This window comes from Mustela lutreola, chromosome 10 (assembly GCF_030435805.1).
Source record: "Mustela lutreola isolate mMusLut2 chromosome 10, mMusLut2.pri, whole genome shotgun sequence".
In the NCBI taxonomy this organism is placed as follows: domain Eukaryota; kingdom Metazoa; phylum Chordata; class Mammalia; order Carnivora; family Mustelidae; genus Mustela; species Mustela lutreola.
Genome location: NC_081299.1, coordinates 14708572 through 14733338, shown reverse-complemented (window position 1 = coordinate 14733338; position 24767 = coordinate 14708572). Strand labels below are relative to the sequence as shown.

Genomic DNA, 24767 nt, shown 5'->3' with positions numbered 1-24767 from the left:
ACTATATAGCCTGAGGACTGGGCTAACAAGTGCTTAAATGGTTTCCTAATAAATCTTTAGAATGATTAGCACAGGCATTTGAGTATCAGCCACATTGCTGTGGCCTCCGGGTAATTCTAGTGTTTATTTCCCTATATTCATTACCCGCACTACCTCTACCCCACCACAAAACACCTACTTTAAATACATTGGCTTTGGAAATTTCCATTTTACAATAGAATGTGCATTGCTGAAGTCCGCTCATACCAAGTGACATGGCAGTTCAAAGGGAATTCCCTCCTTCCTGATGCCAAGGTTTACTTTCCGAGAACCCTTCTTGCGTGTGCAGATCAGGCGGCCAAGGACTTCATCGACTAGAAAAGCAACTTTCCCAGTTCTTTTCCTGAATCACTACTCTGCTCTATACTGTTTGGACACTTAATAGGAATGAATGTGAGGTATCGAATTCACCGCTGTCTGGTTGTTCAACTCTTTCATGGTCATCAGAGAAAGGCAGTTTGTTCTTGTGCGGCGGCTGAATTGAGAAGAGGGAGATGCCAGCCCCTCTAAAGGCAGACGGAGCTCCAAAGCGGAGACCCGGTTACGACCTGGGAGCCAACTAAAGAGTAGTGAAAGGGCCAGGGAGTGAAAAGAGGGTTCCTTCGAGGAAAACGAAACCGCACCCAAGCTAACGGGCACCACCGGGCAGTGCCCGGGAGAAGCGCGGCCGGACGCACCACCGCCTCCCGGGCGTCCTCCCTCCTCCGAGCGCCCTCTCGCGTTCTCGCGCACCCGGCCGGGGAGGCAAGTCGCGCGCGTTCCCTCGACTCCCGCGGGCTGGGGGCGCGGTCGCGGTCGCGCGCGGGGGCGGGGCCGACACGGGAGTGCGCGCGCGCGCGGGACCGCGGGCAGGGGGGCGGGGCGGCAGAGCGCGGCGGCTGGGCCTGGAGGACAGCGGCGGCGGAGACGACGAGCGGCAGCGGGAGCGGCGCTGAGAGGCCGTGCCGAACGCGGGCGCCAGGAAGGGGGGAGCGCAGAGGTAACGCAGGACGGAACAGGCGGGCGGGGAGTGGGCGCGGACTCGCTGGACCCCGAAGGCGAGTGGCCGAGGCCGCTCACCCGGGGCGCCGACGCCGCTCCCAGAGTGGAGGGGGCGGGGCGCTCGGGTCCCCGGAGGTGGTGCCTTTTGTCTGCCTTTCCCGGCCGCTCCGCCCTCCCTTCCCTCTCCCCGGCTACCTAGCCCCCTGCCCCTCTCGTTGACGCCTCCTCCGGGGCCCTCCAGCGCGCGCGCTCCCGCCCTTGTTTTGTTTGCTGGGGGGAGGAGGGGGTAGCTCTTCCCTGGTCCAGGGCCCTGCGTCCCAGCGCGCCTGCGCCAGCGTCCTCCCGCTGCGTTCCGATTGGCTGAGGCCTTGCGCATGCTCCCGAGGCCCGCGGCGGACTCCGCCGCCGCCCCCGCCCTACCCTCCCCCTCCGCCCCACTCCCTCAGCGGTTTTCGGAGCGGGTTCGAAAGATGCCGGCGGCGGTGACTGGCTGCGGCGGGCCCGCCCCCCGGCTTCTCCGCCTCTGCCGCCGCCATTACGGAGCTCCCAGTGGTGAGTTCGCGGAGCGCTAGTGCTCACGGTCCGCCGTTTCTGGTGTCGCGCGTGCGACCGCTGCCGGGGTTGTGGCGTCAGCCTCGGCCGCGTGCATCCCCGGGCGCGACTGACGCGCCCGGAGCCGCCGACCGCGCGGAGCCTGCGCCGCAGCTCCTCGGTGTCCGCCGCCGAGCCCTCCTGCCCTCCGCAGCGCTGCCTTCCTCTTGGCCCCGCGCTCCCCCGCCTCTGCTCACGCCCCGCACCGGCCGCTCCCTGCCTCTTTGTCTCGGCTGCGCTGTTCCCCGTGTGCCTCTCAGCTGTCTGGGCGGGCGTTTCCGAGCTGCCGCTGCCGCTGCCGCGATGCGGGCCTGAGCTTTCGTTTTCCCGTCTGGCATGCCCGGAGCTTGAAACTCACCGCGCCTTAGAAGGTGTGGTTTTAATTTAAAAAGTCGAACTCGTGAATGTGGGCGTTTGTCAAGAGCTGGAGGCAGGTTTGCTGAAGTGAGAGCCTCAGATCTGAGTCTTGATACCGAATTGGCCACGGTCTGTGACCGAGAACGGGTCACCTAGCCTTTGGGGGGGGGGGGAGTATTCTCTTCTGCACGGAGGATTGGACAAGGTGAACTTGATTGCCTCTTCAGCGTACAAATTCTGAATTCTCTGTTGTTTATTATGCTCCTGACTTTTCATTACACTGAAAGGCGAGGTACCAATTAGAAATACGTCTAGGAATTCGCCTGGGACTTGATGGGAGGAAGCTCTCGTGTCTTAGAGTGAAATTAGATGTGACTGGTTTTATTTTGGAAGATACTTTGATTTTGTTTTATCTGGCATGGGCATAAAGCTACTTGGAACTTTTTAAAATTTTTTTTTTTAAAGGTTTATTTATTTATTTATTTATTTGACAGATCACAAGTAGGCAGAGAGGCAGGCAGAGAGAGGAGGGGGGAAAGCAGGCTCCCTGCTGAGCGGAGAGCTGGATGCGGGGTTCGATTCCGGGACCCTGAGATCACGACTTGAGCCGAAGGCAAAGGCTTAACCCGCTGAGTCACCAGGCGCCCCCTTTTTAAAAAATTTTTAGTGCTCTTCTGAAAAGTTCATTTTACTGTGTTTCAAAGTAGAAGTAACATTTTAAAGGTTTATTTTGTGTTTTGTTTAGTTTTTGGTTTGGCCGAGTTTTTAAACTAACTTGGGCGATTTAGGGCGGAAAATTGGAGGAAGTACTCTGAACTGTCCATAGATAAATGAAAATCTTAACTATTTAGGCAGTTAACATTGTGATTGTCTTTCAGGGGGTCCATGTAAGTGTCCATACATACCATAGATTCCCAAGGTAGACACTAATTAGGTACATACTGCTTTATTGAAGTGTAAAAGTTGGGGGGGTGGGAGTTGCCGGCAAATTACTGGCATGCTTTTTGTGACATTACTATTAAGTCAGAACGGTGAAAGACAAGGTTGCAAACAGTTTGATATATTCTGTGCATATAGTGATTTTGTAATTTATAACCTATTGCACATTTTATGATAAAATATGAAATAGTAGTAGTTCCCTAAAATGCATATCTTCAAGGATATCAGTAAACTGAAATACATTGTTAACCTTCTACTAATTTTTCTATTGTTTTCTCATAATGTAGAGAAAAATAAAAACTCCGAAATTCCAGACCCTTTCTATTTCTGGCATTAAATTAAAAACAATTTAGAATTTCCTTTTAAAAAGGGAACTCTTCGTGTAATCTAACATTTAGGAAAAAAAAAAAAAAAAAGAACCCAGATTGGAGACCATAGGAGGACCACATAAACCACAGGTAAACTCATATTGGTTTTGGCACATAAAGAAACCTAGTTGGAAAACTTTTTCATCTGTTCATCATCCTTTCATTTAACAAATACTTGTTGAGCACCTATTCTGTGCCTTGTGTATTCTTAGGCACCAAGTATGCAGCAGTGAACCACCTAGATAAGATCTCTGCTGGGGAATAAACATGGTAGCCTAAAAGTCTGATTCAAAAGTGCAGCAACAAAAAGTTAAATTAATAGGTACATGGTGATGATAAGGCAATGTGAGTTAACCATTCATACAGTTTTGTTAGCTCTATAATGAACATTGAACATGTTAAGTAACTCATTATCCAGCCCATTAAAAAGAAAGTATTAAACACTGAAGCTTTAAATTCCATGACCCTTCCCAAGGAAATTCAGAGCTGAGGCAAACTTTTTTTTTTTTAGATTTTATTTATTTATTTGACACAGAGAGATCACAAGTAGGCAGAGAGGCAGGCAGGCAGAGAGAGAGAGAGAGAGAGGAGGAAGCAGGCTCACTGCCGAGCAGAGAGCCCGATGCGGGACTTGATCCCAGGACCCTGAGATCATGACCTGAGCCGAAGGCAGTGGCTTAACCCACTGAGCCACCCAGGCGCCCGAGGCAAACATTTTTATTTTAAAGTTAACTTTTTGCCCAGTGTGGGGTTCGAACCCACAACTCCAAGATCAAGAGTTGCACTCTCTATGGACTGAGCCAACCTGGTGCCTCTGAAGCAAACATTTCTTAATATTTATCCCCAAATAACTTTGGGTTTCATTTTTGGAGTGTTATTCACATACACTAAATATAGTGATAAGTAGTTAATTAGATGGCATTGTTCATTTAACTTTTTTCCCCAAAATTTTGTCCCAACACATTATGTGTTGGACACTGATCTAGGTGCTGCAAATACAGTGTGAATTAAAGGTCCTAGACGTTGTAGTGCTTGCAGTGCATTTGAGATAATAAACAAGTAAACACATATTTTGAATTTCAGTTGGTATTAAATGCTAGAGAAACCTGAAGAATGGGGAGGATGGGAGGCCTTCCTGATGAGGGGTGTGATTGAAGTGTCTAGGAAAAAAGTGTTCTAGTTTAAGAGAACAGCAGGTGCACACATCCTGAGGCAGGGATGAGCAGAGCACAGTGCCTGGACCAAAAGAAAGTTTTTGTGTTTGGGGTCAAGAGTAGAGTGATGGGTGAAGTAGTAGGAGGTAAGATTAGTAAAATAGGGAGATATGGTAATTGGGAGGTTTTGAGCAGGAGAGTGTCAGGATTTATATTTTTGGTAGATGGAGCCAGAAAGTTGGGCAAACCAACTTTTTTATTTTTTTTTAATTCCAATCTGAGCATGCTTCTTACCCAACCTAATTTAAACTGTCATTTTTGTCCTTGGATTAATGATGTCTAATATTTTTTTATGGACCATGTGCTTGTTGCCCTGATACTAGTTTCACCACATTGGCATTAGTAGTAGCTTCCTTTGCATGTCCCCTCCCCTTTTAACTCATTTGTTTTAGTTTTGAGTAATTAATACAGTAGTCTGGAAAGGTTTGATACTTTTTTCAGTATTGTGTTTACAGGGAGAACTTTTCTTTTTAGGATATTCTATGAACAGAGTCTTCTGAAGGTTTTTGTTGACTTCACAGTAGCATTTTCAGCATAGCTAGTGTTATTGTGGGTTAAGAAAGATGAATTCATTAGGCATATCTCTTTACCAAGAATAACCTGATTGTGGTGGTTTAATTCTCTGTAGGGTTCACATGTGAAGACAGCAGCAGATTTGCTTAGTTGTTTTTTTTTTTTTTTTTTTTTTTTTAGTTGTTCGAGAAAACATATTACTGTGTAAGTGCTAGTTGCATGAATGAGCAGGTTTTTGTATTCAGATTATTCCAAGATAGACTTTGAGGTTTCACAAGCCTAAATAGTGTTCTTAAGCCCAGTGTGGCCGTCTTTTCACAGACCAAAAAACAATTATTCTTATTTCCGTATTTTATAATTCTTTGAAGTGAATCGCTACAGGAACATTTTAAGTAGTTTTTATAACATAATTTTAAAAATATTCATGGATATTACTAATTTACTCTTAATAGTAAGTTTTAGTGCATCTTGAATTCTTTCAGCTGCCTTTGCTTGCAGCTGATTGACAAGTCACAAGTCTGGCATTGCTCTTGGGGGTTCCCATAAAAAGATTTTTCCCTGTAAATGTGAAAGGATTTTCTGTGTTTGGGTTTTTTGGATTTATCCTAGTTATTGTAGCTTGGGACTATTACATGACAAATAGAAAGCTCTTGAATTCCTAGACAGGGCCAGAGCTTAAAGTAGAGATTGAATGACTGATCTGCTATTCCCCAAGTCTTTGTTAATGTTCATTAGCATAAAAATCTAAACACTAAACACTCAAATGATCGTTTTCTTATATTTTGTAGAGATTTTTGTTGTAAAATGTCATTGAGTCCCAGATGAACTTTTTTTTTGAGGGCAGAGAGTATTAATGATCAGGTAAATTTGAGTGACTACATTGTCACTCAAAACATGGGTTTTATCTTTGAATATTTAATTATGTTCTTCTGTGCTAGTTTGGCTATTTTAAAAATAATAAATAAGGTCTTGGAGGTGTACTTCTGTTCTCTAGGTGACAGTCTAAATTTGCTTCTCTAGGTCTGGAGGCTCTTAGAGTATCACATTGTCTTCAGCAGGATTTTTTCCCTTGGATTGCTTATCTAATGGAGATGAAGTCAAGATTGCAGATTATTTTCTTAGTCCATTTGAGAACAATAACAACAAAAACCTTCTCTTTTCAGTATTGAGTAACATTTGACTAAACTGTTCCTTAGTCTCCTTATTCTGTCTTTTCTAAGTTCCTGATGGTACCCGGAGGGGATTGGGGATAGGTTCCTTAGAAGCTTTCTTGTCTGTGTTGCCTTTGTTCATGTGGAAGGTGCAACAGCTGCTGTGGCTTGTGCATTTGTCTTAGTGGCTGCTTTACATAGTCTATATTGTGATAGTTGATTTTATCTTTCTGAATAACTGATCAAGTCATCTGTCACTTACCTATAAGTTTTATAGTTAATTTTTTCCCCTTTGGATGTGTATTAAATTTAGACATTTAGTTTAGTTTTGTTTCTGTTAATCTTCACACCAGGTCTTTTCTGTGCTTTAGGTTGACTCTTCACACTGAAACCATTAGGAAAAATCCTTGTGGTTAACAGCAGAGGCTTCAGAGTGTAACCTGTACTCGGGCCTAGAAATTATTTTAAATGGCGACTGATGCGTCTCAAGGTGAACTCGTCCATCCTAAGGCACTCCCACTTATAGTAGGAGCTCAGCTGATCCACGCGGACAAGTTAGGTGAGGTAGGGGCTGACACATTCTTGAAGCTCACTCTTGGATCAGTCCCTGACTTCAGGCCCTGCTGGGTCCTTCTTGGTACATGTTCCTTTCCTTACTTTGGGGAGTTCTGGGGTTGAATCTGAAAAAAGATCAAACATACAAAATTCTTTTCATCTTCCCTTTCCCCTCAAATTCCTGAGAAAACCTCCAATCTTCTAAATTTATTCCAAATCAAGTATAATTACCTGCTTCCATTTGAAATCCTAGCTAAAATAAAATATTTTGTAAAGTACATCTTAAAAACCATATTTATTACTTCCAAAAAACCTGTTAAAAGTAATTTGCATCAGATCCTGGAGTCGACTTGAAGAATTCTCCTACATCTTCTGACACCCAGTTAGGCCCCTTGTGAAAGCAAAAATAGAGAAGTTTTCTTATGCATGTGTGATTATGGCTGTCTCTTTTCTTAGAAGGTAGAAGATAGCACCATGCCAATTCGTCGAACTGTGAATTCTACGCGGGAAACTCCTCCCAAAAGCAAGCTTGCTGAAGGGGAGGAAGAAAAGCCAGGTAAAGTAAAGCAGTAGACAACCTAAAATGGCAAAAGTTTCTATTCCAGTTTGGAGTATCCCATAAATTCCTTTGAACTTAATTGTTCTTTTTTCATGGCTGTTTTGGGGGGACATTGAAAGAGAGAAGTGGTACCTATAGATACGTCGTTTCTAGACCAAAGTGAGTGAAGTAAGAATTTCATCTTCTCTAAAGATTTTTAGAAGGCAAAAATTTCAGGTTCTCGGAATTAAAAAGAAAATAGTTGGCAAGAGCAGGAACCATCAGAGTGGCTTCTGGGCATACCGTGTCGTGGTGATGAAGGCCATGGAGAAATGGGGGACTTGAGCCTTCAGGATGGACAGTGCAGTGTCACCCAGAAATCATCATGAGGCCTTAAAAGAGCAAATGGGCAATCAAAGTATTGGTTTGTATTTGGCGTTGGTGGAGAGAAGATCGGCTAGACATAGTTGGAAACATAATGAATCAAGAAAAATGTAGATCCATCAAACTGGGTAATAGTGCTCCTTTATGGCATCTCTAATCACCTCTTCTCCTTTTCCTTGTTTTTCTTCTTATGACTTTCTTCTTTTCCTTATCCTTTTACCCTTTCTCCCTTGCCTTTCAGCTTTGGTTTGCCAGGGATGAGCACATGGTGCTGTCCCTTTTGTGGCTATTAGAACTAAATATTTGCTGACCAGCATAGATTGGGAATAAAAAATATGTGTACGCTGTTGCCTTTATACCTCACTGCAGCAGGAGTATACTCTTTTTCCAGCTGAAGCTGGGTTTTGTTTCAAAATGACTGTTAAAAGATGATCCAGATGAATAGCCTGAGGCACTTAGGAGACACGGGAATCAGTGAATGAAAAAGGAGAGGTGCTGGTGAGGTGAAATTGGTTATTTTGTCCTGAACTACACTTGATGGCCCATCTTAAGCCACATTTGCTTAACGACAGTCAGCTAAAAGCCACTAAATCACTAATCGCATAAGTTTTCAGAATACCTGCAGAGAGTTTAGGTATTGGAGAAGTCAACCAAGAATTTAGAAAGGGTCCGTATTCACTTCACAAGTTCTGTGTGTAATCCCCCATTACAGTATTTTGTATGTAAAAATAATAGGATTTCACTCATATTTTAAATTTTATAAATCCTGTATTTCACAGAGACAGACACAATAGTTTATTGAGTTAGAAACAGTGTCTTATACATACTGTGTAGTTAGTGTCTGTTGCGTTTACTGCACGTTTATTAATCCATCAACTGTTAAGCAGTTATTCTTTTTTTTTTTTTTTTTTTTTTTAAGATTTTATTTATTTACTTGACAGAGATCGCAAGTAGGCAGAGAGGCAGGCAGAGAGAGAGGGAAGGAAGCAGGCTCCCTCCCGAGCAGAGAGCCAGCCCAATGTGGGACTTGATCCCAGGACCCTGGGATCATGACCTGAGCCGAAGGCAGAGGCTTTAACCCGCTGAGCCACCCAGGTGCTCCTAAGCGTTATTCTTGAGAAGATAATGTGAAATTGAATTTATAGCTCTACTCTTAGAGTAAAACCCAGTAAACAGTTTTTTTCGTCCTTTTTAGAATAAGACAATGTATAAATAAGCATAATGACTAACTACTAATAAGTTCTTAATGCTCGCAGGAGTTAAATCGGTGGGGTGAGGGGTAATAAAAGATATGATTTAAAAAATACATTTTACAGTTATTATCTGAGGCGACAGATACCATTGTTATAATGAAGTTCTAGCTTTAATACTTTGCAAAATAGTTCTCGAACCAGTAGGAGAGGCCAAAGGAGAGTGGGAATCACCCATATAGTGCATGTGAACATACAAAGCACTGTATGCAATACCCATGATAGATCTGATGTACGATTACTGAAACTTGGAGACATCAAAGAACTTGCCCTAAGATAGCAAGCTAGAAAGTTGTAAGGGCTGAACTTGAATCCAGGTGTGTCTGACTCTAAAACCTCAATTTTGGCTAAATGTATATGGGAGGATTTTCAGCTAATATGCAAGTCTGGCTGAAGGGCATAACTAGGATGAGATCAACAAATGATAGTTGACTGTCCTGAAATTCATGGTTTAGAATTTTAATTTGTCAAAAATTAGAAGTTCCTGTAGAACTGTATATATGTTTTGGTTATAAGAAGGAAGTGGCTTTTTTTGTTGTTGTTTTCTTAGAAGTTTTCATCATGATAGTAATTTGTTCACATAATTTAAAAGACCAAACTCTTTTTTTAAAAGATTTTATTTATTTATTTAACAGAGAGCGCGTGCACAAGTAGGCAGAGCAGCAGGCAGAGGGAGAGGGAGAAGTAGGCTCTCCTCTGAGCAGGGAGCCGGATGCAGGGCTTGATCCCAGGACCCTGGGATCATGACCTGAGCTGAAGGCAGCCATTCAACTGACTGAGCCACCCAGGCACTCCATTAAGTGACCAAACTCTTCAAGCCTATACTTTTTTTTTTTTTTTTTGCCCAAGTTTTGCCACTGGAGAGTCCTTTTCTTTGAAGTCCCTACTTAACCATATCTGGCATACTGTATTTTGTAGTAACTGGTCAAAGAGAAATGCTGAGAAAGACCCAAATTAGCAACTGCAGACCTCACTATTCCCCCTCTCGGATTTCTGCTCTTGTCCCAGTCCTTTAAACTGGAAAGTAGGTGTTAATTTTCTGTTACTCATTCCCTTCCTAAGATTTGTCTGTTAAATTCTGAAATAGCTAATTTCTTAATTATGAATCTTATCATTAATATTGCATATTGTGGGCAAGAGATTTGATTTGAGATAATCTCAAATTGCCTAGTCCATCTCCTTTTCTCACCTACTGGTCTGGATAAACAATCCATTGAATAGGCAGTTTGAGTGACCTAAAGAAGAAAAGAAAACAGCAACTGATTGTCATTTGTTTGTTTTAGAATACATCTGTCAGTTGGAGCATTTGGATTTTCTGTTTAATAAGACTTTTGCCCTTTTATTGACTCAGTCTCTAATATATCTACTTGATCCAATTCTGCTCACCTGATTTTTTAGAACCAGACGTAAGTTCAGAGGAATCTGTCTCTACTGTAGAAGAACAAGAGAATGAAACTCCACCTGCTACATCTAGTGAGACGGAGCAGCCAAAGGGAGAGCCTGAGAATGAAGAGAAGGAGGAGAACAAGTCTTCAGAGGAAACCAAAAAGGAGTAAGGAGTCATGCATTCTTGCTATTTATAGTAATTGAAGACTGTGTAAAAGGACTGTAGATCAGATTGTTTAAGGCAGTATAACATTGGTTTATGATAGATATAAACTTGGACTTACTTTTTAGAATATTGTTTGAAATAGGTTTGTTGTGTAGTTGTATGTATGGCCTATTAGAGTTTGTAGTAGTTATCGTGATAGTGGTTTGAGTAACTCAAAATTCATTGCTCTTGCCTTTGGAATTTCTTTTGCTTAGAATTCATTGTGGGAGTGTCTGATATTTTAATCATTGACATAATTTCAATAAGAAATGAAACATGACTCTAAAAATCTGACCTGGGAAACACTTCACCATTTTATTCCTGCCTCTGCCTCTGTGAGTTGTTTTTATATGCTTCTGTAAGAAAACATTAGTCTGTACCAGCTATTGCCAGAGTCACCTAAAACTCTGTGTATGTTTGATGACGTAGTCATCAGTTGGAGGGTGACATTGAGAATCTGAAAGTGAAATTTGCTACTGATAATCTGTGCAATGTGGTGGCATTTCTTTTTTATCTTTTTTTTTTTTTAAGATTTTATTATTTATTTGAGAGAGCGCATGTGCACACAAGAGGGGGAGGGGCAGAGGGCAAAGAACAAGAGCTCCATCCCACGACCCCTAGATCATGACCTGAGCCAAAAGCAGCCACTTACTGGCAGAGCCACCCAGGCACCCCCAGTAATGGTTTTTTAATTTAAAGTGGGTTTTTTTGTTTTTGATTTTTTGTTTGTTTGCAGGACAGCTGGTCTTGTTCTGTTCTTTTCATAGTTGGTCAGAATTGTTAGGAATTGCTTTTTTTTTTTTTTTTTTTTTAAAGATTTTATTTATTTATTTGACAGAGAGAAATCACAAGTAGATGGAGAGGCAGGTAGAGAGAGAGGAAGGGAAGCAGGCTCCCTGCTGAGCAGAGAGCCCGATGCGGGACTCGATCCCAGGACCCTGAGATCATGACCTGAGCCGAAGGCAGCGGCTTAACCCACTGAGCCACCCAGGCGCCCAGGAATTGCTTTTTAAATGAATGAATAACTTAGGAATAACTGCACTTTCTGGGTGTAGTCCTCAGGGAATTCTTCATAGGCTTAAGTTCTCTGGAATTTTTAGCAGCTACCCTGTATTTTAGGAGCATGGAGTGCTATTATTATTTTTAGAATACAATCTGAGTAATGCTTTATGCTCACAAAATTGTATTTACAAATATAATTCTTGCAACAAACTTGTAAAATATTTGGCCTTATATTACTATTTTACAGCTGAGGAGGCTGAGACTCAGGTCACCTGCCAAGGTCATATAGCTAGTAAATGTTAGAGCAAAAACCCAAACCCAAGTCTTCCAACTTTAGAGCTTGAATTCTTTTTCCGCTGTGCTAAATGACAGCTGTTGTAGTTAGAATATGTTTTAAAATTCTAATTTCTTTAGTGTGCTGGACCATCATAGTGCTAATTTATCTGACCTCTACAACTAAGAGAAAACACCTTTTTGTTCATTTATAGTATCCAATTTTTTTAAAAGTTTTTATTTTGTGAAAATTTTGCTCATTTTATGTATCACTTTAGTGTGGAAATAAAACATTAATTTTTATCCTTCCTTTGTCTATTCTTCTTTCTGATTTTATACCTCTTTCTGCAGTTTACTTTGCATAATAACAATTCTTTGTTTTAAAGTGAAAAAGATCAGTCTAAAGAAAAGGAGAAGAAAGTGAAAAAAACAATACCTTCCTGGGCTACCCTTTCTGCCAGCCAGCTAGCCAGGGCCCAGAAACAAACACCGATGGCTTCCTCCCCACGTCCCAAGATGGATGCAATCCTAACTGAGGCCATTAAGGCAAGTTTTTATTACAAGCAGTTCATCTTAGATTTATTTTGTTCGTCTTTGGGTTATTTGAAAATGGCATATTCCTGTCCAGACATGAGAAATCTTGCTCTGCTTCCTTAAAGATACTTAAATAGAAGAAAGCCATTGTGAAGTTCATGTTTTATTTTTGTTTTTTAAGAAAATCACATTTGGTGAGCACTGTTAATTTTTTAATTCAAATTTATGAGAGCAAATATTTTTAACTTGAGTGTTTTGGTTAAACAGTGTTTTGGTTAAAACTTAAACAGAAAAGGCAAGGTCAGATTAGAAGAAAACCTTAAAAATTAAAATAAGCAAGCTATTGGTAAACTAATGGGAGTCAGTGGATTACAGCAAAGTCATAAAACTGTGCAAAGAGAATTTCTGGTGATGAAGCAAAGTAGTAAGGTTTTTAAGAGGGTTTCTTAGAGCTCAGGTGAGCTAGCTATTACCAGTATTAGACACTCAGCTTTGAATTGGACCTAAAGAAAGTGTATCTTTTTAAAATAAAAATCCTCTATGCTACTCAGTTACTCCCCAGTTTAATGGTTAAATATACTATTTATTCGGCGGCTGAACTTGTTAATTCATTCGACAAACATATTTAAGGACTAACTTCTGTGTATCTGTAATCCTGCTAAGGATATAGCAGAGAAGAAAACAAACAGGGTCATCTTTGCCCTTAAGAAGTCTGATTCTGACTGAGAGTAACTGAGTAGCATAGAGGATTTTTATTTTAAAAAGATACACTTTCTTTAGGTCCAATTCAAAGCTGAGTGTCTAATACTGGTAATAGCTAGCTCACCTGAGCTCTAAGAAACCCTCTTAAAAACCTTACTACTTTGCTTCATCACCATAAATTCTCTTTGCACAGTTTTATGACTTTGCTGTAATCCACTGACTCCCATTAGTTTACCAATAGCTTGCTTATTTTAATTTTTAAGGTTTTCTTCTAATCTGACCTTGCCTTTTCTGTTTAAGTTTTTCTGGTTATGCTTACCTTGCTAATTTTGCATGATGAGATGATAATCTCACTAGTTTCTCTTACCATCTCATCATCCAAATTAACAAAATGCCCTCATTTTTAGGGACCTTGTTGCTAAGATCTCAGTCAAAATTAGGGATAAAAACCAGCGTAATCAGCAGTGGTATACAGAGGAAAGAGGAGCCTTGTGGTCATTCTCAGAATTTGAGAATGACACATGAACTGGGAAAGGGTTAGCCTTCAGACCTCTCCCTGTACTCTTTTAAGAGGGCTCTCAACTCCTTAAAACTTTCTTGGTCTAGATAGCTTGACTGTAGTGAGATCTCTTTTCTCTGTATATCCTTTCTTCCAGGATTTCATTCACTTCATGACCTCTCAGCCTAGATTTTGAAGAGCAGAGTTACAATGAGGTTGGAGAAGGGACTAAAATTTTAAAGTAGTGAAACAAAAAGAACAATATAATTAGGCCTGAAGAATAGTTTGAATCTGCACATATTTGTACAAATGAGGCTGTGTGTGTATGTGTGTTCCATGCAATGTAACAAATCATGATTTCAGACCACTGATACCATTTTGTGAATAAATAGGAGTCCTGATGTCTACTTCCATCTCTGTTAGTTTGGTGCAGCATGAATTGTTTTAGCAATAGAGAGTTCTTTTCTGCTTGATTTTCTTTGTATTTTCTTAAAAGATTATGAGTAAACTTTAATGGGTTGTAATAGATCAAAGATTCTTGAAGTAGGTGAACCATATTAACACAACTTTGTTTTATGTTGTACAATTTTTCTTTATTGTCAAAGTTTATAAAGTAACATTCAACCAAGTCTTTATGCAATGAGAATTAATTGACACATTTAGTTTATAGACAAGGGCAACACAAAATTGGTGTACTAGCCGATTAGGTTGGTAACAGATGCTCTTTATGTAAAGTATGTGAAAAAAATTTGCCACCTTCGTGACGTAATGACCTATGTAAGTCTTCCATGGTCATTATTCAAATGGAATATAGATAAATTGGATGGAAACAGAAGAGGGCATTTTAAGTCGCAGCCGAATGCCCTCATTGTTACCCAAAACTCTTCTTAGATTTTCCATCTGTAAACCGTTTTACGCCATTTATTCAGATTATCTTTATGTTCTCTGCTGACATTCACACAAAGTCTACAGAGAAACATTGGTCTTTGTATGCTTAAAGCTCATTCCATAAAATGAACCAGATCTATAATCCTACAAGTAATAAAAATGTTATGTTTTCTTCATTTTAATGCTGGAGATCTGTCTTTTAAATATAGAATAGAATTAAAATGGGAAGAGGTTCTTCCTTGACACACAGAATATCGTTCATATGTTGTATTTTCTCTTTGCCTGTCTTGAAGTAAGTTAAAATTATTGTTGCAAAAAGATTGTATTTCTGTATTTTTCAACAGCCACGATGAACTGAAGTTACCTGAAAGACTACTTCTTTCTGCCATTTTTATCATCCTTTGTCAAGTTCACCTCCAAAATAATTTATTTTGAAAATGTGTCAGTTTTTCTGTCTAATGAAAAGCAGCTAGTATAAAGTAATGTGTATGGTTTGGTAAATCTGTTTTCTAGGCATGCTTCCAGAAGAGTGGTGCATCAGTTGTTGCTATTCGAAAATACATTATCCATAAGTACCCTTCTCTGGAGTTGGAGAGAAGGGGCTACCTCCTCAAACAAGCACTGAAAAGAGAATTAAATAGAGGTGTCATCAAACAGGTATTAACCAATTATTGGGGATGAGATCATTTCAGCATGTATTAACTATAAGTCCACAACATTTAGAGTTTTTGTGTTCTCTTTTGTAAATTAATATGACGATGAAATGCTTAAACTTTACCTATTTTTATTATTTGAGACAAGGTTTCAGAATCACGGGTGCTGGTTACCTTTGATAAGTTAACTGTTCTGGAGAGCAGAAGCATTATATAGTGTAATTATGATACATTACATTATGTATTATGATAGATGTAATCTGGTGCTCCTCGTACTTTTATAAATTTTAATTATCTATTTGTTTTTAGTGAGCACGCTACAGTCCATGAGCTAGGGGTGGGAGGAGGGAGGGGCAGAGTGAGCCAGAGTGAGAGAGAAGCGAGCACATGAGTGCAGAAGGGAGAAAATCTTAAGCAGACTCCATGCTGAGCACAGAGCCCTACACAAGGCTTGAGATCATGACCTGGTCATTTTTTTTTTTTTTTTTTAAAAGATTTTATTTATTTATTTGAAAGACAGAGATCGCAAGTAGGCAGAGAGACAGGCAGAGGGAGAGGGAGGGAAGCAGGCTCCCTGCTGAGCAGAGAGGCCGATGCGGGACTCGATCCCAGGACCCTGGGATCATGACCTGAGCCGAAGGCAGAGGCTTTAACCCACTGAGCCACCCAGGCGCCCATGACCTGGTCATTTAAAAGACAGATCTCCAGCATTAAAATGAAGAAAACATAACATGTTTATTACTTGTAGGATTATAGATCTGGTTCATTTTATGGATTGAGCTTTAAGCATACAAAGACCAATGTTTAAGCATACAAAGACCAATAGATAACTATTCCCATGTGCAGTAATAATCACTAATGGGCGATCTGGGAAGCACTGAGCCACCCAGGTGCCCCATAATTAGATTTTCTTTGGGGGCCACTTATGCTTGAGATCACCTAGTACTGAAGATGAGAGCTAGAATTACAGAATCATTTTCTTGGAGCAGCAAAAAAGAATTATTCTTGCCCCGTGTTTGTTAGTTTTAAAGCCGAAGTTATGTAACTAGACTTGTTACTGTTAATGTATTTGTAAATAGGTTTACTTTAACTTAATTTTAAAGCTTGTTAGGAGCTCAGAGAAGCCTGAGTAAATTGAGACTGGTCTAAAACCAATATTGATTTCAGACCTAAATCTATGTAATTTTGCATAGTACATAAAAATACTGCTTAGAATCATAAAAATTTAAAGTTGGAATGGACTTTATCTTAAATCCTCTTCATGGGTCCAGTAATCACAATCCGATGGTAGTGGCAGAAATGGTCAGAGGACCTAGTTAACTGCATTCCATGAGTCGTGTTGCCTTTCTTACACCTTTCTGCGCAGTTTGATTAATACAGAATTCTGTGCCACTCAGGCATTTACATTGTGATTAGGAACTTTCAAGAACTACTTTATTCCACAAATATATATTGTTCCTGTGTGCCGGGTTCTTAGCGGCCCATCAGTGAGTAAAACAGATTCCTGCTGTGGAGCTAATGTTACAGCTTTCTCAGAATGTTGTATAACGATAATTGTATGGCCTTCAAAACAGTCACTGATTAAAAGGTATTATCTAACCAATGTAATTAGAACCAAACACTTGTCCTTTACCATAGCATATGTCAGCACAGTTTATGAGCTGCCTTTGTGGTGGGGTTTTTTTTGTGTTTTTTTTTTTTTTTTTTTTTTATGAAATATAGTTTATGACCTATTCTTGCCTCGTAGGCTGACCTCAGTTTGATGCTTAAACAACAGTTTATAGGCTGAAAGCATTTCAGCTTGATTGCTACATTCATAGTAGCACAAATAAAGCTAAGGTGTGGAGGACTCAGGTTAGTGCCAATCAGCTTTAAAGTTCTATGAAAGTGCTTTGTAAACTGTGGAAATATGTGGTAAGACTTACACATACCATATGGGGTGGCTAAGAATTAATCAGATAACTATTCCCATGTGCAGTAATAATCACTAATGGGCGATCTGGGAAGCACTGTAGTTTGAGATCAGCAGGCTGTAAACTTTTGCCAAGGAATGATCTTCCTTTCAAGACAGAGATTTTCTTATTATCCCTAAGAGATTGTCCGCCCCTCCCTTTTTTAAAAGATTTTATTTATTTATTTGACAGAGATCACAAGTAGGCCGAGCGCAGGCAGAGAGGGGTGGGGAAGCAGGCTCCTCGCTGAGCAGAGAGTCCGATGCGGGGCTCGATCCCAGGACCCTGGGACCATGACCTGAGTTGAAGGCAGAGGCTTAATCCACTGAGCCACCCAGATGCTCCAAGATTGTCCCTTCTTTCATAGTACTTTTTTGGGGGGTGGAAAGCTCGTAGACTATCTAACCTGGTATCACAATAGCATTCTTCCCAGTTTTGTAAATGAGGAAACAAAAGCTCAGAGACTTTAGGGGGTTGTCCAATACTAAATGGCTAGATGGTAACTGTAAAAAGGATTCAATCCCAAGTCTTTCAGTCTGTCCATTGTTCTTTTTTCTCTGAAGGGTTGAGCAGTACTGTACATTAGTTCTTATAGTACCATGCCCTGTACTTTGGGTAGTATAAAGTTATAAATATTAATAACACAGTAACTTAAAAATATTGATTATTGCAACTGTAATTACTTTACCTTAGGTAAAAGGAAAAGGTGCTTCTGGGAGTTTTATTGTGGTCCAAAAATCAAGAAAAACACCTCAGAAATCCAGAAACAGAAAGGTAAGAAGTCTCTACCACAGTTTGAGCTCTGTAAAACTATTTCTTCCACTAGACATAACAGCACTGATTGAGTGTTCCCTGTGGGCCAGCACTGTGCCGAGTGTAGCCTTTTTCCTAAGGCCTAGAGAGGTTGTAAATGATTTGCTCACTATTGGCCAGCTAATGAATAGAAAACAGGCAGTGTGTAAATCCAAGCACTCCAGCCCCAGAGCCCATGCACTTAACTGCCAGGTGTTGAATTATGGGCAACTGTATGAATTATATTCCCTTTATTGAAATATGAAATGTTAAACTAAAAGGGCATATGAGTATATCTTTACCCAATATTAGACCCCAAAACTATACCCAGAGCCTTTTTGTTTTTGTTTTTGTTTTTCTCTTTTTTTTCCTTTTCTTTTTTGTGCATACTAACACTTCTGTTCTTTGAGATACATATTTTCATTTATGGAAAGTATTTGAACTATAATAAAGTAAAATATGTAGTATTTCCTCTATGTCAGTAACTGAAATCATGACTATTTTTCTGTGTCTGTGTTTTTGCAACTCCAAAGATTTTTGTACTTTTTTTCTAAAACTTTGAATGAAATAAACTCTTCACAGAGCTTTTTGGTGCCGTGTGCTCCTTTTCATTCTTTGTTATTGAAGGCTAAGGATAAACTAGGACCTTTAATTAAAGTCTACAATTTCTTTTTCTTTCTTCCTTTCTTTTTTTTTTAAGAGAGGGAGAAGGAGAGGGAGAATCTTAAGCAGGCTCCACACCCAGTGCAGAGCCCGGTCTGGGGCTTGCTCTCACAACCCTGATCATGACCTGAGCTGAAATCAGGAGTCGGATGCTTCACTGACTGAGACACTGGGGCACCCCTCTTTTCATATTTATACATATTTTAACTCTCAATCTGAAGTTCTTATCTCAAATAAGTTGCCACAAAAGTGCCATTATACTACCCCTGTGGTATATTTATTTGAATGTGGGAAAAAGTGATAGTATTCTACAATTGATTTAGCAGTCAATTTAGGTAAGCCCTTGAGTTGAATATAGAAGCATTCGAACAGAGAACTCCATATTCTGTAATGATGATAATTTTTGATATTATATTTTAGAACAGAAACTCTGCAGTGGATCCAGAACCACAAGTAAAGTTGGAGGATATTCTCCCATTGGCCTTTACTCGCCTTTGTGAACCTAAAGAAGCTTCCTACAGTCTCATCAGGAAATACGTGTCTCAGTATTACCCTAAACTTAGAGTGGACATCAGGTATGAGCTGTTTGCCTAGACTTCAAAATACAGATGTCTGTGTTATTCCCTTAGCTCCTTTCTCATGAGAAAGAAGAAAGAGTAAATATTCAAGAGGGAGAAAATTTAGGGGCACCTGGGTGGCTCAGTCTGCCTTCGGCTCAGGTGATGATATCAGGGTCCTGGGATTGAAATCCCCATTAAGCTTCTTTCTTGTCAGAAAGCCTGCTTCTCCCTCTGCCTGTTGTTCCCCACGCTTGTTAGCCTGTGTACACGCTCTCTCCTTCTGTCTTTCAGTATCTCTCTCTCTGACAGATAAATAAATCTTTAAAAATAAAAATGAATGCTTAGGTTGACTTTAACATTCCAGCTCTTGTGAATAATGCTGCTCTATGCTCTCTGACTAGAGATGTACTAACATCTCTTTAAAATCCTGCTTTCAGTGCTTAAGGGTCTATACGTAAGAGTGGAATTCCTAGATGATGCAATAATTCCAGTTTTTGTTTTTGTTTTTTTTTTTGAGAAACTGCCATACTATTTTACATAGCGGCTGTATCATTTTACATTTCAGCCAACAGTGCACAAAGGTTCTGATTTTTCCATGTCCTCACCAACCCCTGTTTTTCTGGTATTTTGATATTAGTTATCCTCAGTTGGTATGAGGTGATTGGTGTATGCTCTATTTTTTATTTAGAGTTTGAAACGTAAGAGAATTCGGGTTTCTAAAAACCTCTACAGAGACAGTACTGTCTTTGTCATTTAAACATTTAAGGTAGAGTTCTGGGAGAATTTTGGTAGTAATTCATTTCTTAAAAATTTGCTACTTAAAAATATGTAGAATGATAATTTAGACTGTCACATGTGCTAATCTGTGGTTTCATGCAGACGTATTGTTTAAATTTATAATTCACAGTTTGTGTTTTAAGTGTGTTTATGTGAGATCTTTGTTATATGACTTTTAGGGAATTGTCTTCCAGTACAGAGTCATTTCTGTGATTTCTGTCTTGCATGCACATTGTCCTATACTGTTTAGCTCCAGTATGTACTTGCATTACTGAGGCCTGCGATTAGAATTGCTGTAGTTTCAATCCAGACGCCACATTTTCAGAAAACCACTTCGTGATCTTCAGAGTGCCCAATTAAAGAGTCAATGAAATGGTACAAAAGAAAAGGGAATCATAGAAGCACTAAGTTTGAAATTAATATCCTGATTTTTTCATGCTTTTTCTGCTGAGTATGACCCACAGATAGAGCTTTGAGCTAGAAATGCATGTATGATGCATTTAAAGATGGAAACACATTTCACGTTCATTGCTCTTTACTCTCTGGTGATTAGAGACCTTATCACCTCCCAGCTTTTTTCTTTTCTTACCATACTGCTCTTCTCACAGGAAACAGGTTGTTGCTAGCAGCAGAACTTCACCCCACGTCTAATCTTTAGGAACATTTCTCGTCATCGTCTTATTTTGAGCAAAATTTGTCTGATCATAGATGGGTTACCAACCCATAATGGTAACAAACCTGAAGATCTTTATGACCTTATTAATGATAACTTTTTTTTTTTTTTTAGGATTTTATTTATTTGAGAGAGAGAGAGAGAATGAGAGGGGAGAAGGTCATCCCTTACCTTTGGTTCTGGGAGCTGAGAGCCTGATGTGGGTCTCAATCCTGGGATTCCAGGAGCCGAAGACAGTCGCTTAACCAACTGAGCCACCCAGGCACCCGATAACTTTTTCTTTTGAAACCCTTTTTCATTTTACTGTTGTGACACCATAATGATTTTGTCTCTGACTGTAGTGGAATCTTGTCATACATACAATTAACATGACAATTTAGTTGTACTTAGACTTGGTCAAACAAAAGAGCAAAAAAAATGCAGTTTTATTTCATTTTATTTTAAAGATTTTTAAAATTTATTTGACAGAGAGATCACAAGTAGGCAGAGAGGCGGGGCGGGGGGGGGGGAGCAGGCCCCCTGCTGAGCAGAGAGCCCATTTCAGGGCTCAATCCTAGGACCCCGAGATCATTATCTGAGCCAAAGGCAGAGGCTTAACACACTGAGCCACCCAGGTGCCCTAAAAAATGCAGTTTTAAAGTACAAGTTATTTGTACTTGATGTCTACAGTTTTTCCCCTCCTGCCCTTTTTTGTTTTTAATTTTATGTATTCTTCTTAAATAAGTTCTACACCCAGTGTGAGGCTTGAACTCACAACCCTGAGATCATGCTCCTGAGATCATGCCCCCGACTTGTATGCTCTATTGACTGAGCCTGCCAGGCACTCCTTTCCCCTCTTACTTTTTTTTAAAAGATTTTATTTATTTGACAGAGAGCGAAAGAGGGAACACAGCAGGGCGGGGGTAGGGGGGTGGTGAGGAAGGGAGAAGCAGGCTTCCTGCTGAGTAAAGAGCCCAGTGCAGGGCTTGATCCGAGGACCCTGTGCCCTGTGATGATGACCTGAGCTGAAGGCAGACGCTTAACGACTGAGCCACCAGGCGCCCTTCCCCTCCTGCCTTATTTTGAACCCACTTTTGTCACACTTCACTCTCAGCCATCGTACCTGAAATACTTTTTCCTGTCAGTGCCACAGGTGATGTCCATGTTGTAAATTTTAGTAGTCCATTCATAGTCCTTAATTTACTTGCTGGTCTTTCACTGGCATTGACTTAGCGCATTCACGAGCTCCTCTCCTTCCTTCCTTTACTTTACTTGCCTTCTAGGACAGCCTGTCTTCCTGATTTTCTTCCAACTTCACTACCCATTCTTTCTCAGTCTCCTAAGGATTAGATTGTAGGTTTCTTGTCTTTTTTTTTTTGTTTTTAGTTGTTTGGTTTCTGTTTTGTTTAGTGTTTTTGTTTTTGTTTTTTAGTGATCTCTATACCCAATAGGGAGTTCAGACTCCTGATGCTGGGATCAAGAGTCTCAGGCTCTTCTGACTGAGCTAGCTAGCCAGGCTTCCTTCTTGTCTTTTTTATCCACATTCGCTTGGTAACAGCTTTTTACTGTCAAAACTGTACACTACTAATTCACAGATATATAAATCTAGCCCATACCTCCCTCCTGGCTGCACATTCACAGAGACAGGTGCTTATTTCCTGTCACTACTTGAGCGTTTCTAACTTCACATGTTCAGAACTGAGCTCTTGAACCCCTCCCCAAAAAGTTTTGTGTCTTCCGTATCTTCTCCACCTCGGTTAATGGCGACATCATCTTTCTAGCTGCTGAAGCCAGAAACATTGCTTTTATGATAGTCTCTTCCATTTATTCCACACCTCCATCTAATCTGTAAGCAATTACTTTGGCTTTGGCTTTAAGATACTACTATAAACAGACCTCCTCTCATTACCTCCACTGTACTGCTCTCTTCCAAGCCACCATTGTCTCTAACTTGTATTACAGCAATAACTTCCTAACTGCGCCTCTCATGCTCCCTCCCCTTCAGTGTCTTCTTAGCATAGCAATGAGAGTGGGACTTGTAGAAATATAAGATAGATCATATCCCCTTGCCACTCTACCTTCGAGTGGCTTCCCAACTTCCACATAATTAAAGCCAGAGTCTCTGGAAACAGTATACAAGACACTACACTCCATTGCATCTCTGACCAAACCACCATTACCCTTCTCTCACTTAACTGGTATCAGAGTCTGCATGCTTGCTCTTCCCTTTGCCTGGATGGTTTCCCCCATAATCCACTTGGCCTTCACTACCCTCAAGTTTTACTCATGTCATCGTTAGAGTGCCTTGACTCTCCCATGGTCGCCTTCCCTTTTTTTTTTTAAATCATTTTATTTTGGAAACTTACAAACCTACACATAAATGCAGTGAGAACAAAACCATCATACTAACATTATTTAAGTTCTTAACATCTAATGTGCAGGCCATGTTCAGTGTCCTCCAAGATGACTTTTTGTAGTTTTGTTGCAGTCAATATCCAGCCATGGCCCAGGCGCTGCATTTTATTGATGGAACCACCGAAAATACATCTGCAGCCCTTCCTTTCTCTCCCAGGATTCAGAATTCTACTTCTCTGAAGCTTTATTTTTCTCCATACCACTCATCACTTTCTAACATATGCTATATCTGCATATGTTAGAAAGTAGAAAGACTACTTTCTAAAATTACCTGCCTACCCCATTAAAATGTCAGAATCCTGAAGGCCAGGATTTTTATTTAAATTGTTCACTTCTGTTTCCTCTAAGCCTAACACATAGTAGATGCTCAGTAAATATTAGTTGAATGAGTGAATAAATGAATGAATATGGGCTTTTCACCTGGCCAGTCCACAAGGAGCCTTTGTCCTGGAGCATGTGAAATGAGGTGTGAATTTCTTCTCCCATATATCTAGAGGCTGTAAGAGCACAGACTTCGTAACCAGACCCCTTAGGTTTAAATCCTGATTCTGTCATTTTCTAGCTTTGTATCACTAATTAAGTTATCCCTTTGTGTCTCAGTTTCCTCATTGATAAGCAGTGTATTGATAAGGTCGTTAGGAGGCTCAAATCTCTAGCACATGTTAAACTCTTAGAACAGTGCCTTGCATATAGGTAGTGCTCAACTCATGTTAATATTTTTAGCCTCAGTTCCAGCATCATTCTTACCGTATGAGCATTACACTGTGCTAAATATGATTCTAATATTTAAGGAGTATTTTTTAGGGGCGCCTGGGTGGCTCAGTCAGTTAAGCTTCCCACTTTTAATTGCTGTTGAGATCATGAGATCAGGGTTGTGAGATCAAGCCCCATGTGGGGCTCCGTGCTGGGTGTGGGGACTGCCTAAGATTCTCTTCTCCCTCTCTGCCTCTCCCCACCCCCCATTCTCTCTCTCTAAAAAACTTTAAATTTGGGAGCATCTAGGTGGCTTAATCATTAAGTGTTTGCCTTCAGCTCAGGTCATGATACCAGGGTCCTGGGATCGAGCCCCACATCGGGCTCCCTGCTCAGCGAGAAGCCTACTTCTCCCTCTCCCACTCCCCTTGCTTCTGTTCCCTCTCTTGCGGTCTCTGTCAAATAAATAAATCTTTGAAAAAAAAAATTAAAATTTAGGGGCGCCTGGGTGGCTCAGTGGGCGCCTCTGCCTTCGGCTCAGGTCATGGTCTCAGGGTCCTGGGATTAAGCCTCTCATCAGGCTCTCTGCTCAGCGGAAAGCCTGCTTACCCTTCTCTCTCTGCTTGCTTGTGATCTCTGTCTGTCAAATAAATAAGATCTTTTTTTTTTTTTTTTTTTTTTTTTTTTTTTTTTTTTTTTTTTTTTTTTTTTAAATAAATAAGATCTTTAAAAATATATAAATTTTAGGGGCGCCTGGGTGGCTCAGTGGGTTAAGCCGCTGCCTTCGGCTCAGGTCATGATCTCAGGGTCCTGGGATCCAGTCCCACATCGGGCTCTCTGCTCAGCAGGGAGCCTGCTTCCTCCTTTCTCTCTGCCTGCCTCTGCCTACTTGTGATCTCTGTCTGTCAAATAAAGAAAATCTTAAAAAAAAAATATATATATATATATATATATAAATTTTAAGACAGTGTTTTTTATATAATATGTAAGTCACCTCTTTAATTTGGTAGCAATGATTTTTTGTAACTCTAAATTAAAAACTGGGTATGTGGGGTTTACAGAGATTTGGGGTTTATTCTAGGAAGATACCTTTAGAACGTTCAAGGGTAGAGGCTCAGTTAGTCAAGTGTCATGGTCCCTTCAGCTCAGGTCACGATCCCAGGGTTCTGGGATTGAGCCCTCCTTTGGGCTCCCTGCTCAGCAGAGAGCCTGCTTCTCCCTCTCCCTCTGTTGTTCCCCGT

At 40.5% G+C, this 24767-nt stretch overlaps 1 protein-coding gene across 10 annotated transcripts in view; it reads left to right on the top strand.

Moving 5' to 3' along the window:
- Positions 1-877: 877 nt before the first annotated feature.
- The window catches only part of HP1BP3 (heterochromatin protein 1 binding protein 3), a 38620-nt gene continuing 14730 nt past the window's right edge, over positions 878-24767 (top strand). For 2 of the 10 annotated variants that reach the window (XM_059135350.1, XM_059135360.1), the window contains exons 1-8: positions 878-1018; positions 6525-6717; positions 7165-7264; positions 10279-10432; positions 12133-12292; positions 14883-15026; positions 17668-17748; positions 18850-19004. In XM_059135350.1, coding sequence (XP_058991333.1) covers positions 6622-6717; positions 7165-7264; positions 10279-10432; positions 12133-12292; positions 14883-15026; positions 17668-17748; positions 18850-19004 — 890 coding nt within the window. In that variant the 5' untranslated portion in view covers positions 878-1018; positions 6525-6621. Of the gene's footprint in view, positions 1019-1466; positions 1573-1844; positions 1983-6524; positions 6718-6770; positions 6791-7164; positions 7265-10278; positions 10433-12132; positions 12293-14882; positions 15027-17667; positions 17749-18849; positions 19005-24767 lie in introns of those variants that run through there. The other 8 variants (XM_059135353.1, XM_059135351.1, XM_059135352.1 and 5 more) reach the window with 8 other exon arrangements.